Source organism: Hemicordylus capensis, chromosome 2 (assembly GCF_027244095.1).
Source record: "Hemicordylus capensis ecotype Gifberg chromosome 2, rHemCap1.1.pri, whole genome shotgun sequence".
Lineage (NCBI taxonomy): Eukaryota > Metazoa > Chordata > Lepidosauria > Squamata > Cordylidae > Hemicordylus > Hemicordylus capensis.
Genome location: NC_069658.1, coordinates 213390799 through 213410027, shown reverse-complemented (window position 1 = coordinate 213410027; position 19229 = coordinate 213390799). Strand labels below are relative to the sequence as shown.

The 19229-nt window shown below is 47.4% G+C and overlaps 1 protein-coding gene and 1 long non-coding RNA gene across 6 annotated transcripts in view; one reads left to right on the top strand and one right to left on the bottom strand.

Moving 5' to 3' along the window:
- Positions 1–19229, bottom strand: part of LOC128345869 (uncharacterized) — a 75678-nt gene that overhangs the window by 11493 nt on the left and 44956 nt on the right. The gene's annotated exons all lie outside the window — the stretch shown is intronic.
- The window catches only part of PALM (paralemmin), a 53863-nt gene that overhangs the window by 27551 nt on the left and 7083 nt on the right, over positions 1–19229 (top strand). For 3 of the 5 annotated variants that reach the window (XR_008316670.1, XM_053298469.1, XM_053298466.1), the window contains 5 exons: positions 1021–1151; positions 7991–8108; positions 9014–9035; positions 10893–10955; positions 16772–16903. Coding sequence is in view for 4 of the 5 variants with exons in the window: in XM_053298466.1 (XP_053154441.1) it covers positions 1021–1151; positions 7991–8108; positions 9014–9035; positions 10893–10955; positions 16772–16903 (466 nt within the window). In the remaining variant the exon portion in view is untranslated. The remainder of the gene's footprint in view (positions 1–1020; positions 1152–7990; positions 8109–9013; positions 9036–10892; positions 10956–16771; positions 16904–19229) is intronic. The other 2 variants (XM_053298467.1, XM_053298468.1) reach the window with 2 other exon arrangements.

The window sequence follows — 19229 nt, the reverse complement described above, 5'->3', positions numbered from 1 at the left end:
TTCGTCGTACTCGTACAAACATAAAACCACTAAAAACACACACACAGAAGGAACAACCACATCATTATTTTACAAAAACACATCACGTGCAGAATGAAGGATTTTATTAAAATCCTTGTAAGTAAAATACATATACTGTCTGTAACCTAACAAGAGATCTCTGTCCAAAGTTTACTGCCGCATTGGGCATATAATATCTATGAATAATTAAAAAGGTAAAGCGTGTGTTACCTGTCAGTGGGCTACAGGCCACCTCCAGCCTCCAAGGCAGGATGTCTCTGAGTACCAGTTGCAGGGGAGTAACAGCAGGAGAGAGGGCATGCCCTCAACTCCTGCTGTAAGCTTCCAGTGGCATCTGGTGGGCCACTGTGTGAAACAGGATGCTGGACTAGATGGGCCTCCTTGGGCCTGATCCAGCAGGGCTGTTCTTATGTGCTATCGAGTCGGTGTCGACTCGTGGCGACCACAGAGCCCTGTGGTTGTCTTCGGTAGAACACAGGAGGGGTTGACCATTGCCATCTCCCTCACAGTATGAGATGATGCCTTTCAGCATCTTCCTATATCGCTGCTGCCCGATAGAGGTGTTTCCCATAGTCTGGGAAATATACCAGCGGGGATTCGAACTGGCAACCTCCGGTGTGCTCGTCAAGTCATTTCCCCACTGTGCCATTAGGTGGCTACAAACAATAAAAGGACCTCGTATATTCCATAGCATCTTGAGACACAGTCTAATTTTTGTCCCGTAACCATCAGAAAATCCATGGAATGCTTAGTGCCACTTTATGACAGCACTAACGTCTGTACAAAGGAAACCTTCTGTACAACGATCAGAATAAGAAAGGGAATTAAGGGTGAGTCGTGCATACTAGTCATGACCTATGTTTAAGAATGAAATTCTGACAGTAAGCCAAGTGTAACAGGTTGGTTTCCCAGCCCCTTCCCAAGGAACAGAGAAGCTGGGGATGTCAAGTATGCGCCAAGAGGAAGGGGCTCTAGCTGGCTTTCTGCTTTGCCTCCCAGTCAAAGGCTCTGAGGGAGAGATGGCTGCTGGAAGGAGCTCCTTCGTCCACGGTCGAGGAAGGCGAGGCCACGAAGAAGCAGATGCAAGAGGACGACCTGAAGGCCAAGGAACTGGAAGAGAGCATCCAGAGGTAATTCCGGGCAGGGCCCTTTGGCTGCGGCCCAGCTGGGAAATTATGCCGGAGAACCGTTCCCAAGTGTGGTGTCTGCCTCCCCGCAAGTGAGGAGCTTGACGTCAAAAGGGTTGCGGGGTGCCGGTTGGGATCGGTTAGAGAGCTGGACTAGGACCAGGGAGACCCTGGTTCAAATCCCCATTCAGCCATGAGACTAGCTGGGTGACTCTGGGCCAGTCACTTCTCTCTCAGCCTAGCCTACTTCACAGGGTTGTTGTGAAAGAGAAACTTAAGTATGTAGTACACCGCTCTGGGCTCCTTGGAGGAAGAGTGGGATAGAAATGTAATAATAATAACAACAACAACAACAACGACCGTGCCAGGTGCTGGAGTCCCTGGACATCTGGTGGCAAGTGGGCAACAGGACTCAAGATCTTCGGTTGAGCAACCAGGGCTGAAGACTGCAAAGTTACTGGAAGAAACGTCGCTTAACCGAAAAAAATATACGAAAAATGCCAACAAGGAAATAATGATCTGCTATTACAAGTCTAGTCCAACTAGAAGAGGTTATTTTAAAAGAATGTACCAAATTTGGAAAGAGAAGCTTCCAGATACAGAAATAACAGAACAAAGGCTAGCAGACCAGAGAAGATTCATAATAAGAAATAAAGTATTCACAGGAGTTGAGCTGGAAGAACTGCAAAGAGCAACACAGGCTCAAGACATGGAAGAAGAATTACCACCAACTGAAGAAGTTGCTCAGGCGCAGGTGGAGGAGGTGTTGGAAATAGAGGATGCCACTGTTGCTGAACTGTTTCAAAATCAAAACCAGGCAACCTCCCCTTTGCCTTCACCTCAAAAACCTGAATGCCATTTAACAAAAAGCAACAAGAACTAAAGCAAAAAAAAAATATCTGAGCACATGAACCAAACAACCACCAGTGGACCTGTAAAAAAAGAAAGTAGTACATCACCTAAATGGAAGATTAGATTAGATTAGAAAATAAAATCTCCAGGCTTAGATTAGATGCTAGTAAATTGAAAGATATGAAAGACAAGAAGCTGAAGAATGAAAACACCAAACAGTATCTGATCCAAAAATTCAAGGAAAATTAGAGAAGTCCTGGAAATAATCAAGCAGCAAATAACAGCAGTGTCAAAGAAGATTAGCAGATATGAAGCCAGAATTACACAACACAGGCAGAATCTCCAGTTCCAGTCGAATCAGAGACGTTTCTACCAAAGCATAGAAGGAGAAACTGCAAGAAACCTAGAAACACCAAATAAAGAAGAAACAGTGCAATTCTGGGGGAAATTATGGGACAATCCAATAGATTATAATTAAAAAGCAGGCTGGATGAAAGAGGTCAAAAAATGTAACCAACAAATGCAAGATCTAATAATAACACCAGAATTAATAAGGGAAAGAGCAAAGAAAATTAAAAATTGGACTGCTCCAGGTGACGAACTGCATGGCTTTTGGCTTAAACACCTAACAAGCCTTCATAAACAACTATCAAAACAGTTCAATCACATTTTGCAAGGAGGTGATATTGAACAATGGCTAACAACTGCGAAAACTCATCTCATCATGAAAGACCCAGCAAAAGGTGCAGTTCCAAGTAATTATAGACCGATAACCTGCCTGCCAACCAAGTTCAAATTATTAAGTGGAATAATAGCAGATGAAGTGATGCAACACTTATTAACTAACAAACAGCTTCCAGTTGAACAGAAAGGAAATTGCCCGAACACCAGAGGCACAAAAGTCCAGCTGCTGATTGACAAAATGATTTTAGAAAATTGCAAGAGAAGAAAAACCAATCTAAGTGTTGCATGGATTGACTACAAGAAAGCCTTTGATTCATTGCCTCACACATGGATACTAAAATGTTTAGAAACAACTGGTGTCAGCAAAAACATTCAGATATTTATTTTAAAAAGCAATGAGCATGTGGAGTACACAGTTAACAATCAATGGCAAGACACTTGGACAGGTTAGCATTAGAAGAGGCATTTTCCAAGGGGACTCATTATCCCCTCTGTTGCTTGTAATCGCCATGACCCCACTTTTACAAATACTCAACAAAACAGGCCTCGGATACCAAACATCTAAAACATCAAGTAAAATCAACCATCTGCTGTACATGGACGATCTGAAGTTGTATGGAAAGTCCCAGTCAGAAATCGAATCACTGCTAAACACTGTCCGTATATTCAGTAGCGATATAGCAATGGAGTTTGGACTAGACAAGTGTGCTGCATTAATAATGAACAGAGGGAAAATAACAAAAACAGAAGGAATAGAACTGCCCAATGGAAGCAACATCAAGAACCTGGAAGAGAAAGAACATTACAAATACTTGGGCATTTTCCAGGCTGATAACATCGCACACACTGAAGTTAAAAGAAAAATTGGTAGTGAATACATCAGGAGAGTTAGAAAAATCCTCAAGTCCAAACTCAATGGCGGGAACACCATACAAGCCATAAACACCTGGGCTATACCTGTTATCAGATACACTGCAGTAATAATAGACTGGACCCAGGCAGAGCTAGAGATGCTAGATCGTAAGACCAGGAAAATCATGACCATCAATGATGCTCTGCACCCCTGCAGTGATGTAGATAGGCTATACCTCCCTCGCAGCTCAGGTGGAAGAGGAATGCTGCAAGTCCATCAAACAGTAGAGGAGGAGAAAAGAGGCCTTGAAGAATATATCAAGGACAGTGAAGAAGATGCACTTCAAATGGTCAAGAACGAGAAACTATTCAACACCAATGAAAGAAAACAGGCCTACAAGAAAGAACAAGTCAAGAACCGAGCAGAAAAATGGAAAAAGAAGCCTTTGCATGGTCAATATTTACACAATATAAGTGGAAAATCAGACATCACCAAGACCTGGCAATGGCTTAAGAATGGCAACTTGAAAAAAGAAACAGAGGGTTTAATACTGGCTGCACAAGAACAGGCACTAAGAACAAATGCAATAAGAGCAAAAGTTGAAAAATCAACCACAAACAGCAAGTGCTGCCTTTGTAAAGAAGCAGATGAAACAGTGGACCACCTGATCAGCTGTTGTAAGAAGATCGTACAGACTGACTACAAACAAAGGCATGACAAGGTAGCAGGGATGATACACTGGAACATCTGCAAAAAATACAAGCTACCTGTAGCCAAAAATTGGTGGGACCATCAAATTGAAAAAGTTGAAGAAAATGAAGATGTAAAAATATAATGGGACTTCCGACTACAAACAGACAAACATCTGCCACACAATACACCAGATATAACTGTAGTCACGAAGAAAGAAAAACAAGTTAAAATAATCGACATAGCAATACCAGGGGATAGCAGAATAGAAGAAAAAGAAATAGAAAAAAATCACCAAATACAAAGATCTATGAATTGAAATTGAAAGGCTGTGGCAGAAAAAGACCAAAACAATCCCAGTGGTAATTGGCGCCCTAGGTGCAATTCCAAAACAACTTGAAGAGCACCTCAACACCATCGGGGCCACAGAAATCACCATCAGCCAATTACAATAAGCAACTTTACTGGGAACAGCCTATATCCTGCGACGATATCTATAATAACAGCAACAACATTGACAATAAAATTCAGCCATCCCAGGTCCTTGGGAAGGACTCGATGTCTGGATAAAAAAAACCAGTCAATAACACCTGTCTGACTGTGTAAATAAATAAATAAATAAATAAATAATAATAATAATGCCACCGCAGAGAAAACAACCAGACTGCAGTAGGCTCCAACTCAATCAGTGTATTAGCCCATGGGCACTCAACAGAAATAGCCTCAAATCTTCCTGCTATGGTCTCAGGGTGGAGTTCACGTGCAGTCTCGACATCAGAAACTCTGGTCCCTTCCTTTCCATCAAAAGTCCAGACGGCTAATTAATGCGTACGGAGTCATGATTCACCCTTCTCTCTTTGGCGCTCCTTCAGTAAAGGTAAGTCGATTGGCCCACTCCTTGGCCCGTAGGGCTGGTCTGTAGGTCGGCCTCAGGCTCTGGCTGATGGCGACTTGTAAAAGGAAGCACCGTTCTTCCTGTCCCTTCTGCTCCTTCAGGCTTGGGGCCAGTGTTTCCTCTAACAGGGACTCCCAGATGTAGTTGACTACAACTCCCAGAATCCCCAAGCAAAAGCCATTGCAGGTGGGGATTCTGGGAGTTGTAGCCAACAACATCTGGGAATCTCTCTTAGAGGGACTCCTCCTCCTCCAGCCCCTCTCCTTCTTTGGGGGGAAGACCAGCCTGATGACTGAGAGAGCCCCACCCCGCTGGGCATAACCAGCTCTTCCTCTCAGGTGCACCAGCCAAGCCCTTCTCCCCACCCCTCTAGAGGGTGTCCTCATCATGGCTCGGATGGGGCCAGCCTGCCAGGCGCTAGATCTCTCCAGCTGCTCTCTGAGACAGCATCACGAGCTGGGAGAGGAAGTGAAGTGCCAAGAGGGTGCGGAAGAGCCAGAGGTAACCTTGGATGCACCTGGCCTGTTGGATTTCTGCCTGCCTCTGATGCAGAGTCCCTGCCCATAAGAAGAGTGGCAACTCCGGCACTGCAGTGCCTGCATGGGAATCATTAAGCCCTCTTTGGTCGCGGCCTTAACACCGCCCACAGCCAGAACATGGCCCAGCATTCTTCACAGCTTAATCCATTGCACTTTGGAGTGCATTGGTGTGTACTCAAGAGCATTGCAGTACATTAAACGGGGCTAAATAGAGGTGCTGCTGCTGCTTCGTTTAACTCTCCTTCTGGCTATGATGATGATTTGCTTTTTAATACCGCTTCAGGAAATGGTAAGCATTGGATTGGAAGTTTTGGGAAAACCCACCGCTGACCTCCCAGGGTGGCACACACAGGAGGGATCCGCCCATCTTGTTTTCATGACGACCCTGTGGGAGAGGTTAGGTTTGGAGATAAGTGACTGGCCCATGGTCACCCAGGAAGCTCTGTGGCAAAGCGGGGCGGATTTGAAATCGGGTTTCAAGCACACGATTTTGCCGCTGGTGCTATGAAGCTGGCCTGGCCTGCAAAGCCCTCTCAAGAAATTGTGGGAGTCACACGTTATTCCCTATTGATCTGCTCAAGGTGGCTTGCTTGCGGGTGCAAATTCCTCCCTCCTGGGTGGGACAGGGAGAAAAGTGGGGCTCCCCATTTCAGCGGCAGCCTCCTGCTTCCATCCCTGCCGATGCGGCTCTCCCCCCAGCTCTGTCCTAACCCCTTCCCGTGCACTGCCTTCGGGGGCCAAAACAAGGGGAAGGCGTGCTCAGAAGGCTGGAGAAGGCGCAAGGAAGGATTATGTAAGCTGCAAGAACATCTCGGGTTCTTCAAGCGCAGCTGCTGGACTGGGCGTTAACTAGAAACAGTGTGTGCCTGGCCCCCCTCCCACCGTCTCCCCCCGCCTTCCTTTGCACCTTCTCTCTCTCTGAGATCCATCACAGAGTGTTCCTGGCAACCCCTGGGGCGCTGAGAGACAGACAGAGCAATCCCTCCCTCCCACAGCTGCAGCCAGTAGCTGGTTTCCCTCCAATCTCCCTGCATGAGGCCGTTCCAAACCCCTTTCGAAATCTGCAAAGCGCATTCTAGAGGATGCCAAGGAATGAGAAGTTCAAGCCTGCCGAGAATATGAATCAAGCCAACCCCGAATATTCACAAATGTTCAGAATCTGCCAAAACGAATATTCGCAAATGTTTGTGTTTTGGTTTCACCCATAGCAGGAAGAATGCTTGCCAGTGTTGAAACTCTGCTGAATTTCCCAATGTCACCCCTAGACCTAAATACTTGTAGTGAATATTTGCGGTAATAGACCTGAAATGAATCGTCACAAATGTTCACAGTATGCTGAATGTTTTGGGTTCGCCTGGATTTTGGCTAAATTTTCCAATAAACTTGAAATGAATGTCCACAAACGTTGAAAAAAACCTGCTGCATTGGCTGGTTTTGCCCCCAGAGCGGAAACAGATATTTGCAAATATTGAAATATTCATAAGAACATTAAAAACATAAGAACAGCCCTGAGGTATCAGGCCCAAGGCCTATCTAGTCCAGCATCATGTTTAACATAGTGGCCCACCAGATGCCTCTGGGGAGCCCACAGGTAAGAGGTATGTGTGCATGCCCTCTCTCCTGCTATTGCTCCCCTGCAATTGGCATTCAGAGGCCTCTTGCCTCTGAAGCTGGAGGAGGCCTGTAGCCACCAAACATTCATTGACATGTTCAATTTTGCCACTCACTCGAACCTGAAATTCATCATTCCAAATTCAGTTTTCGAGAGGTTAGGCCAGAGAGAAATGAGTTCACTTCTAGTCTCTCTCCCACTCTCTTTTTTGGCCTAGCCTACCTCACAGGGTTGTTGTAAGAATAAAAATGGAAACCATGGGTGCTACCCTGAGTTCCTTGGGAGAAGCGAGGATAATAAATGGAATAAATGAAACACGTATTCAAGTCTTATTTATGTTGTAACGTTTCTTCCCTGACACTGTCGGTCCCTAGAGCCAATTTAGAGCATTCAACACCAACAGGAATTAATCTATTCATTCCTTGACAACCATGAAAAGCAACATAAGAAACAGAAACAGCTAACCAATACCACATCACAACAGATCACGCAGCCAAAAGGCTGATGAAACCCATCCGTATCTAGGTTTTCCAGCAGCCGATAGATCACTCAGATAAAACCTTGGAAAAGAACAGCTTTGAAACGTCACTTTAAAAGGAAATGTGCATTTGGACATGGCGTCTGTGCTGTGTTCAGAGAGACGACCCCCACCTTCCGCCCCACTTCTGATCCTGCTGATCCAGCTCGATTAACCAGCCCCATCTCCTCTCGTTCCAGGCTGGAAAAGGAGCTGGAGCAACTGGAAAATGGCATCTCAGCATCTTCCACCAAAGAAAATGTGGCAGAGGAAGGCAGTGTGGCCGCCAAGGAGGAGAGACTGGTCCATACGCCAAAGGTCAGGAAAGTCCAGCTCGAACCCCTGACGTGTAAATCTTAAGTAAAGCCTAGGCAATGTTTTCAAATCTTGTCAGATGACCACAGGACAGGGGAGTTTCTGGGAGAGGTGGGATTGGAACCCAGTTTTTCAAGATCCTAGCCCTGTAAATGGCGGGAGGAGATAAGCTTTATTTCTACCTCTCTCGTGATACTAGAGCTTTGGGGAGAGTCCCCCAATGAAGCTGATTTGCAGTAGGATTTGACAGAAGGCAGTGCTTCTTTGCACAGCACAGAATTGTCTTATGGAACTCACTGCTTCAAGGAATTAACTTTTGTCACAAGAAGGGATGAGGCTTGCAAGTGTAGGTAGCTTTTAAAAACAGTCGCTGGATAACCTTGGGTTCCTCTCTCTCTCTCTCTCTCTCTCTCTCTCTCTCAACCTGGCCTGCCTCACCGGGTTGTTATGAGGATGAAATAAGATGCCTGCCCATCAATGTTCCCTCTAACAGGGATTCCCAGATGTTGTTGACTACAAATCCCAGAATCCCCAAGCAAAAGCCATTATAGTTAGGGATTCTAGGAGTTGTAGTCAACAACATCTGGGAATCCCTGTTAGAGGGAACACTGCTCCCCATAGCCTGAGTTCACTGGAGGAAACTCAGGATAGAAATTTGATAGAGAAATAGATGCCGGTACTGGCCAAGGGCTAGGATTCTCCAACGGATGGGATGCAGGAACTGGGCCACTTTCCCCCATGGCAGCCCCTTGTACCTCAAGCGGTGCCAAACCAAAGGGTCCCCCAAATTTTGGAGGGAGCATTTCAGGAGCTGCAGAATGCCCCATTGAATCGCAGCCAAGATAGTAGGCGCATGAATCAATTCCTGCTGGGGTTCATGTTGTTAATTTATTCTCTTCTTTCCACAGACACCTTTAGGCTCAGCTAAGGGTAAGTCCTGCCACTTATCTCTTCTTCTTCTTGTTGTTGTTTAAACAAGGTCTATAAAATCATGCATGGTGTGGAGAGAGTGGAGAGAGAAAATTTTTTCTTTCTCTTTCACAATACTAGAGCCAGGGGTCATCCCATGAAATTCATTACCAAGAGATTTAGGACCAACAAAAGGAAGCATTTTTTCACACAGCGCACAATTAATCTATGGAATTATCTGTCATGGGATGTGGTGATGGCCACTAGCTTGGATGGCTTTAAAAGGGGCTTGGACAAATTCACGGAGGGCAGGTCTATCAGTGGCTACCAGTCTGAGGGCTATGGGTCACCTCCAGCCTCATAGGCTAGATGCCTCTGAATCCCAGTTGCAGGGGAACAACAGCAGGAGGGAGGGCATGCACATACCTCTTGCCTGTGGGCTTTTCAGGGGCACCTGGTGGGCCACTGTGTGAAAAAGGATGCTGGACTATATGGGCCATGGGCCTGATCCAGCAGGGCTGTCATTATTATTATTATTATTATTATTATTATTGCATTTATATCGCGCTCTTCCTCCAAGGAGCCCAGAGCGGTGTACTACATACTTGAGTTTCTCTTTCACAACAACCCTGTGAAGTAGGTTAGGCTGAGAGAGAAGTGACTGGCCCAGAGTCACCCAGCTAGTTTCATGGCTGAATGGGGATTTGAACTCGGATCTCCCCAGTCCTAGTCCAGCACTCTAACCACTACACCACACTGGCTCTCATTCTCAATTAGTTCTTGTGTTCTAATTCTGAGAGAATTCAGTCCTGCATGAAACTGCCCAAGAAGGCAGCAACCTCTCTCCTTCCTTGGAAACATTCCAGAGCAGGTTGTATTGGTCCCTGTCAGAGAGTTGATCAGCCCAAAATTAAGGATAAACATATTCGTCCTGTGCAGATTTGAAAAAGTCGGATCCGAAATCGGAAAGTCAATGTTGGGCTGGAAATATCGGGAGTTTTAAACTGATTTTGCCAATGTCAGATTGTCTGACATTTCCAACTTTGCACAGCGCTAAAACACATTCCTCCCTAAAACAAATGTTCACTCCCTGCTGTCTCCCACACCTCCGGAATTCCAGCCAAGAGAATTTCTAATATTAATTCCAGAATTAGCACATCCAGTCACAGCACCTGTGACATCTTGGTTCTAAGCTGGTAAGCAGAGGTAATGATGCGTTCCCAATGTATGCAGATCTAGAGTCATTTCACAGCAATTAACAAGAGACGTAAATTTTGGGCAGTATAAAAATATGTTAAACAAACAAACAACCGGTTTGACCCATTTATCTAAATAGCCATGTTGGAAAGTCATTGTCTTCTTGTGGTAGTTAGAGTTAATTCTAATATACAGTAATCCCTCGACCTACGAACTACTCAACTTACGTTTTTTTCGAGTTACGAGTGACAAAAAAGACCGGAAGTAGTTGCCGGTTTAGAATCAGCTTCCCCGACCTACGAATGTTTAGATGCGGCTTCCTCGAATTACGAGTGTTTTGAGACTTCCGTGGTGCGCTCCTCGACTTACGAAAATTTCGACCTCCGAACGTGCGTTCGGAATGGATTATTTACATAAGTCGAGGGACCACTGTATGGTACTTTTCTTCTGCAACTGTATATGTATCTGATCTTTGTTCGTAATAAATGACTACTACGACTATAGAGTCATTTTGTGCAGCATTCTGCTGCTGCGCACATGTGCTCTTGTGCATCCTAGAAGCATTGCACACAAAATTTCAAGTTCCCAGTGGGTAAAGTCCTGGCCTTACTGCTGAGCACACAAGTCGCTGCTGCTCCCAAGGAGTAACTCCCCCTTTCTCTTCTCCTTCTTCTTCCAAAGCCGACAACAAAATATCCAACAGTCCCCTGAAAATGGCAGAAGGTGGCGGCATGTTGAAGGCAGGTAAGTTGGAGCCTGTCCTGCGATTATCTGGAAGCTTCTTTGAGGCTCCGCTGGCCACGATGGCATGCCGCTGCTTGACCTGCTTTCACCAAGTACTAACAGCTTCGGGGACTGCCCCCCCCGCCCCCCATTTTAAGAACTCTTTGACACCCGGCGTGGCCAAAGTATCCTGCCCTCGGGAACCGCACTCATCGCTGCTCTTGTTTCTGAGCTAGCTGTATTTGAGAGAGATCTGAGTAATTGGCTAGAACTTAATTTGTGGCAGTTATGGTTATGCAGTGTGCTCTTCTTTCATCATTGAGGAGGATTGGTAGTCTTCACACATCAGGGATTAAGGACATCCTAAACTAGAGAAAGGGAGGTCTTTCTTTCTTTCTTTCTTTCTTTCTTTCTTTCTTTCTTTCTTTCTTTCTTTCTTTCCTTTTCTTCCCTTCCCTCCCCTTCCCTTTCTTTCCTTCTTTCCTTTTCTTCCCTTCCTTTCTTTTCCCTTCCTTTCTTTTTCTTTCTTTCCTTTTCTTCCCTTCCTTTCTTTTTCTTTCTTTCCTTCCCTTCCTTTTTCTTTCCTTTTCTTCCTTTCTTTTTTCTTTCCTTTTCTTCCCTTCCTTTCTTTTTCTTTCTTTCCTTTCTTTTCCCTTCCTTTCTTTTTCTTTATTTCTTTCCTTTCCTTTTCTTCCCTTCCTTTCCTTTCCCTTCCTTTCTTTCTTTCCTTTTCTTCCCTTCCCTTCCTTTCTTTTCTTTTTCTTTCTTTCTCTTTCTATCTTTCTTTCCTTTTCTTCCCTTCCTTTCTTTTCCCTTCCTCTTTCTTTCTTTCTTTCTTTCCTTTTCTTCCTTTCCTTCCTTCCTTCCTTCCTTTCTTTCCTTTTCTTCCCTTCCTTTCTTGTCCTTTCTTTCTTGAAATTAAGCAGTGCTTAATTGCAGTGGAAGTGTAACATAAACAGATTAGCATTATTAGATGTTAATCTGCTAATTGCAGGATCTAACTGGGAAGCGTAAATAAATAATTTTTTCTGCCGTTGTTTTGTTGCTCTAATGGCAGAATCTAAGTGGGAGCTTTGAAGACAAGGAATTTGCATTATTTGATTCTACCTGCAGAATCCAATTGGGTATCGTTTTAAATAAACATATTTGCATAATGAATTCTAATGGAATTTACTAACATACGATGAGGCAATAGCTTTTAGCTTAGGTGTGGTCTAGACATGCAGCAGAAGGATGTGGCAGAAGATACTGTTCTGCCACAGGTGTGGGACACTATTTTTTAATGCTACCCTGTGCAACAAAATTCCCTGCAAGGAAAGAACTAGCACCTCACGATGGAAGGTTCTGCTCTCCTCTGTGCTAGATTTCTGCTTGCAAGGAGTTATTATTACATTGGTTTGCAGTCTGAAGTGGTACAGTCCACTCTACTGCTTCAGGACTCAACCACACCATGGCACTATGCTGCATGTGCATGGTGACCAGGCCTTATTTCGCTTTTTTAAAGGATTAGGTAGAGTCTGACGTAGATAGATGATCAGCGGCCATGATAGCTAGCAAAATAGACTGCTTCTGGACACAGAGGTTCCATCTCTGAGTATTAAGTGCTGGGTAAAAACCATCACCAAATAATAGGAGAGGATTGTCACCTTCACTTTTTGCTTGCAAGTTTCCTGGAAGCATCTGGTTGTCCCCTGTTGGAAACAAGATGCTGGGCTAGAGGGACTCACTTTGGTCTGGTCCAGCAGGGGTGCTCTTTCGCTCTGGGTCCCACCTTTCCTGAACGCAGCATTTTGGGGTGAGGGCTGGCACACATTTCTAGCTCCTCCCCAGCGCTATGTCTCCACTTTTCTTTCCCAATTAAATCTCATAAGAACGTAACAGCAGTCCTACTGGATCAGGCCTAAGGCCTGTTTAGTCCAGCATCCTGTTTCAGTGGCCCACCACATGCCTCTGTGGAGCCCACAGGCAAGAGCTGAGGGCATGCCCTCTCTCCTCCTGCTGTTACTCCCCTGCAACTGGGATTGAGAGGCATCTTGCCTCTGAGACTGGAGTTGGTCCATAGCCCTCAGACTGGTAGCCACTGATAGACCTGCCCTCCGTGAACTTGTCCAAGCCCCTTTTAAAGCCATCCAGGCTAGTGGCCATCCCCACATCCCATGGCAGGTAATTCCATAGATTAATGGTGCGCTGTGTGAAAGAATGTTGCTCCCCTGACACTGGTATTCAGAGGCATCTTGCCTCTGAGGCTGGAGGTGGCCTGTAGCCACCAGACTAGTAGCCATCAATAGATCTCCAAAGCTCATGGCCGTGGCTGTGTCTCGAAGGCAGCCTAGAAGCAAGAGACAGCAAGGAGGAGAGCATTGCCCTTGGATTCCTTCCTCCTGCCACCGCCTGCACATGCTTTTGACTCGGCACAGAGGTGTAGCCGGGGCCTTGCAAGGTTAAAGAATGGCTGGTGGAGAAGCCTCGAAGGACAGAGGCATCAGGCCTGGGAAAACATCGTTTGACCAACCGGCACTGCCTATTAACCAGACCAGCGTTGCGAGGTGTTGAAACCTTCCCAGAGCAAAGTAGCAGCTGTGTCGCTCGATCCGTTTCCATGCCTGAGGCGGGGACGTTATTTATATAATCTCACCCTGCATTTGCTGTCCTTTGACATATATCTCATTCTGCACACGCGTGCGTCTTTGCCTATCTACCCATCTCTATTAGAGTGGTTAACCAATGAGAGAAAGAGGCCGTTGATTTAAGGATCTGCCTTTTAACCAGGCCTGCAATGTTACTCTGATGAACCAGCTAGATTAACCAATGAAGATCTTTTGATCAGGTGGCCCTGACTAATCAAGTAGCAGATTTCAAGATTACTTTTAATCCACGTAGCTGTAAAAACCGCAGGTGGTGAAGGAGAGGCATTCCCACTTCTGTGTGTGAGAAGAGGCATCCTCTCCACCTAAGATGATACCTGGTGGGGCATATGTGTGCACACAATGTAACAATGGTCTGCTTCCCACTCACCCACTCCCCAACACCCCAGAACTGTTGTTGAATCTGTATGCAGATAATCATGCTGTATACATGATACATATTTTGAAGATATGACTTATTATGCGGCAGGCACCATTGCGGGAGAGGCATTCCCTCTTGTGTGCAAACATTTGTGTGTCACACAAAAATGGAACGGGGCGGGGGCGCCTCTTCTGAAATGTTGCAATGCATGCATACATCAGATCTTGGCTATGGGCTTCTCGGAGGCATCTGGTGGGCCACTGTGTGAAACAGGATTCTGGACTAGATGGGCCTTGGGCCTGATCCAGCAGGGCTGTTCTTATCAGGTACAAAAAGAGGAAGGAGAATACAGGAGATAGTGCTTGCTGTAATGCATGTGCATCACTTCAAAATCAACAGAGGAATGCCTCTCCTAAAACGGTGCCTGAGTGTACGTGCTGAATTATGCCAAAGAGAGCAGTTCTAGATCTGACACTTCCCTATACTCATTTTTAGAACATCGTACGGTGCACCTGTCACTTTAAGTGGCGCAGCAGGAAAGTGCTTGACTAACAAGCAGAAGGTTGCTGGTTCGAATCCCCGCTGCTACTATATCGGGCAGCAACGATATAGGAAGATGCTAAAGGCATCATCTCATATGGCACGGGAGGAGGCAATGGCAAACCCCTCCTGTATTCTACCAAAGACAACCACAGGGCTCTGTGGGTGCCAGGAGTCAAAATTGATTTGATGGCACACTTTATGGTGCACCTGCAAAGGGAGTTTTCTAGCAATCCATCAGATCATCTGCACGCCCAAAGGGGCAATACGTCAACGTGGGTTCTCAGGTGTGTTATGGTGCCTGCTTTGAGGACAAGTAGGGCACTCCCCGCCCCCCGCAGTTTGCATTCTGGCACATCAAAGAGGTCCCTGGGCACAAGCGCCCAGCATTTTCTCTGGGTCCCCCCTTCCCTAACTTGCTGCCTGTTGCTTTGTTTGGTGTTTTGCTGGCCCTCCCCAAAGGGCCAATCCCAGCCAGCTGCATGCATTGGCGTTCCCGGCCCTTGCGAGCTGCTGCTCGGCTCTGATTGGCTGCTGCAAGTGCTCCCGTCCGCATGCACGCTTCCCACACTAGACGGCCACACGGTGGTTTGGCGCGCCGTCCTGCCCATGCTGCTGGAAGTCCAGGGCAGCCCTTAGCCAAGCCGAGGGCCTCTGGCAGCGTGTTCGCTGGAGACCTAGATTGCCTCTGGAGGAATAAGGGATCTCTCGGACAGTGGTTCTGGGCTGCACGCCGCCTCTCTGCGTCCTGACAAGCTCAGCCTTCTTCTCTTTGGCCTCCCTTTGCCACACCTCCATGTGTCCAAAAACCCTTGCCAAAACTCTCTCTCTCCTTCCTGTTCCTGGATGACATGAAACCTTTTCAAAGAGCTCCCCAGCCCCCTCCTGCATCCCACACAAATGCCTCCGTCTGAACATTTAAAGCTGTCCAACTTTATGCCTGTTTCCTGTTCATATGCCCAAGACCCTCTCTCAACCACTTACAAACGTCCACTCCTGTACCCCCCACCCCCCATCAGGGCACTTCTGCAGTTCCACCTTTCTCTAAAACAATCCTCGTCCCTTTGCTGCCCCTTATGCCTCAAACCCCCTCCCATGACACCTCTGTGGTTACACCATATCCTTTAAAATGATCCCATTCTCCCGCCCTGCCCCTTATTTATTTATTTATTTACATTTTACATCCCGCTCTTCCTCCAAGGAGCCCAGAGCGGTGTACTGCCTACTTAAGGCTCTCCTCACAACAACCCTGTGAAGTAGGTTAGGCTGAGAGAGAAGTGACCGGCCCAGAGTCACCCAGCAAGTCTCATGGATGATGGGGATTCGAACCTGGGTCTCCCCGGTCCTAGCCCAGCACTCTAACCACTATACCACGCTGGCCTCGAACTCCTTCCCAGGGCAGCTCTGCAGTTCCATCTCTCCCTTCAACAATCTCTTCAATTCTCCCTCGCTGCCCCTTATGCCTGGAACCCCCTCCCAGGGCTCTTCTGCAGGTCTGCCTCTCCCTTAAATGATTCCTCCCGTCCTACCCCACTGCCCCATATGCCTCAAACCCCCTTCCAAGGCACCTCTGTGGTTCCAGCTCTCCCTTAAATGCGCCCTCCCATTCTCCCTTGCTGCCCTGTATTCCTGGTGCCCCCTCACAAAGCATCTTGCTCCCTTCCTATCCCCTCTCAAAAGCCTGGACTGACATCCCTTAATCCTTAGACCGCTGGGGATGGTGGGAGTTGTAGTTCAAAAACAGCTGCAGGGCCAACCCCTGCCTTAGACTCTAACTGAGATACTAGGCCTATGCGCACACACACTCACACACGCTTTTGCTCACCTTCATTCCTTGCAACTCATGTGCCCCCCACGCTGCGAAATTCAGATTGTAAGTGCTTTGGGAGCGAAGAGCCTTAACGTTTTTGTTAAGTTATTCTGACGGCCCTGTGCAGAGAATTTTTAAAAAACCCACAAATGATACCTGCAAGGTAACAAAGGTTGCTGGCAGAGAGACACTGAATTAGCCCAGGAGAGGGGCACAAAGGATTCTGGGACATAAGGCACACTCGACCAGGGAGAGGACCACAGCCCCTGCTTCTCACTGCCCCCTCCTTGGCGGCCGCACTCGCCACTTCCTGCTGCGCCTCTAACCTCTTGAAGCTTGCTGGCGGGTGCCCCCTCCCGCGGCGGCCCCCTCGCATCTCGCGTCTCGCACTCCCCTTGCTTGTGCCCGACGCTTCACTTCCGAGCCTGGGGCGGGCCGGGGGGCCGGGCGTGTGGTGCTCACTGTCCTGTTTGTATCCCAGCTATGTACTCTGTGGAGATCACTGTGGAGAAGGACAAACTCACAGGGGAGACCAAGGTCCTATCCAGCACCACTAGGCTCCCCAAGGACCACTTGGTTCAGGGGGTCAAAGTGTATGAAGACGAACTGAAAGGTACGCGCCCCAAGGAGCATCCAGATACCGGGATCACACCTGGCCGCCAGCCCTCGTCTCGGGCCTCTGTGGGCTCAGGAGGTGCATCTGCTCCCTATGCCAGCCTTCAAAGGGGCAATTGTAAAAGCTGGTCTTGTGGTAGCCAGCATGAATGGTCTCCGTGGCTAAGCAGGGTGCACCCTGGTTGGCATTTGAATGGGGGACTACATGTGTGAGCGCTGTGAGATCTTCCCCTTAGGCCCGCAGGGTTTCTCAACGTGTGGGTCCCCAGATGTTATCGGACTTCAACTCCCATAATCCCCAGCCCCAGTGGCCTTTGGTTGGGAATCATGGGAGTTGAAGTCCAATTACATCTGGGGACCCACACATTGAGAATCCCTGCCTTAGGGGATGGAGCCGCTCTGGGAAGAGCATCTTCTTGCTTGCATGCCTGTTCCAAGTCCCCTCCCTGGCAGCATCTCGAAGAGAGGGCTGAGAGAGATTCCTGCCTGCAACCTTGGAGAAGCCGCTGCCAGTCTGGGTAGACAGTCCTGAGATAGATAGGCCAATGGTCTGACATATGGCAGCTTCCTATGTTCTAACTCAAGGTTTCTTAACCTTGGGCCCCCAGATGTTGTTGGACTACAATTCCCAGAATCCCCAGCCACAAAGGCCATGTCTGGGGATTCTGGGAGTTGTAGTCCAACAGCATCTGGGGGCCCAAGATGTTAAGAAACCCTGTTCTAACTGGTTTGGAAAGGTGGGCTATACTTGGAGGGCCAGAGGCACAGCCCTGGCTCCGCCCACAAGCAACCCTCCGCCCACAAGCAACCCCACAAGTAACCCTTTCCTCTCCCTTGGGGTGGAACCTGTGAGTGGCTGCCATGTTCCTGGGTAGGCCAGGGACAGATCCTGGAGCAGAGGCTCGTCTTTACCGCTGGGAGGGGGGATGGTGGCAGTGGGTGGAAACGGGCTGGCTCCAACTTTTCCCAGGGTTGCTCCCAAATAAGTATGCATCGTTTGTGTGAAGCCTTGATCTCCCCAGTGGGCACATTTTGGCACACTCAGTGCACAAACGCACAGACATTGAAGTAAAGAAGAGACTGGGGTGAGTTGCATTCCAGGCACTCCAGATGAGCCAGTGTGGTGTAGTGGTTAGAGTGCTGGACTAGGACCAAAGAGACCCGAGTTCGAATCCCCATTCAGCCATGAAACTAGCTGGGTGACTCTGGGCCAGTCACTTCTCTCTCAGCCTAACCTACTTCACAGGGTTGTTGTGAGGAGAAACTTAAGTATGTAGTACACTGCTCTGGGCTCCTTGGAGGAAGAGCAGGATATAAAATGTAAAAATAAAATAATAGCCAGACCCGTCAAGGATCGAGATGGATGATCAAGCGAAGGGAACATAGACTTGGGGAGCAATAACACGCTCCCTGCAGCTTTGCCACACTAGAATCAAAGGGAGAGCATAAAATGTGGGGATTTATTATTTATTTATCATTTATTAATCTAAATTTTATGTCCTGCTCTTCCTCCAAGGAGCCCAGAGCGGTGTTCTACATATTTAAGTTTCTCCTGACAACAACCCTGTGACGTAGGTTAGGCTGAGAGAAAAGTGACTGGCCCAGAGTCACTCAGCTAGTATCATGGCTGAATGGGGATTTGAACTCGGGTCTCCCTGGTCCTAGTCCAGCACTCTGACCACTACACCACGTTGGCCGTAGCTTGGTGCTAGGGCATCTGCTTGCATGCAGATAGTCCCAGGTTCAGTCCCTGGCAGCATATCCAAGTAGGCCTGGGAAAGGTTCCCTGCCTAAAATCCTGGAGAGACGCTGCCAGTCAGTGCAGGCACTACTGAGCTAGATGGACCATTGGTCTGACTTGGTATGAGGCAGCTTCCTATGTTGGGGATAAGGCTGTAGCTGAGGGGTAGAGCCATCTACTTTGCACGCAGAAGGTCCCAGATTCAATCCCTGGCAGCATCTCCAGGTGGGGAAGACTCCTGAGTGAAACCTTGGAGAGATGCTGCCAGTCAGTGCTGACAATACTGAGTTCAATGGACCGAGGGTCTGACTCAGTATGAGGCAGCTTCATAGAGACCTCGTTGGTCAGTTACTATATATCTGACTTTTGCTGTGGATATGACAGTTGATCAGTTGTTGTTTTGCAACCAACAGGGACATTTTCTCAGTGGGGTGCTATATTTCGATACTTATTCTTTTAAAAAAGCAGCATAGAAATAAACAAAATTGTAATTTAAGTTATTGAGGTTCGGTGGTAGTTTTTGTTTTTCATTTATGCCCTAAACTGCCTTGAGCATGCTGTTTAGCTTTATTTATCACATTTG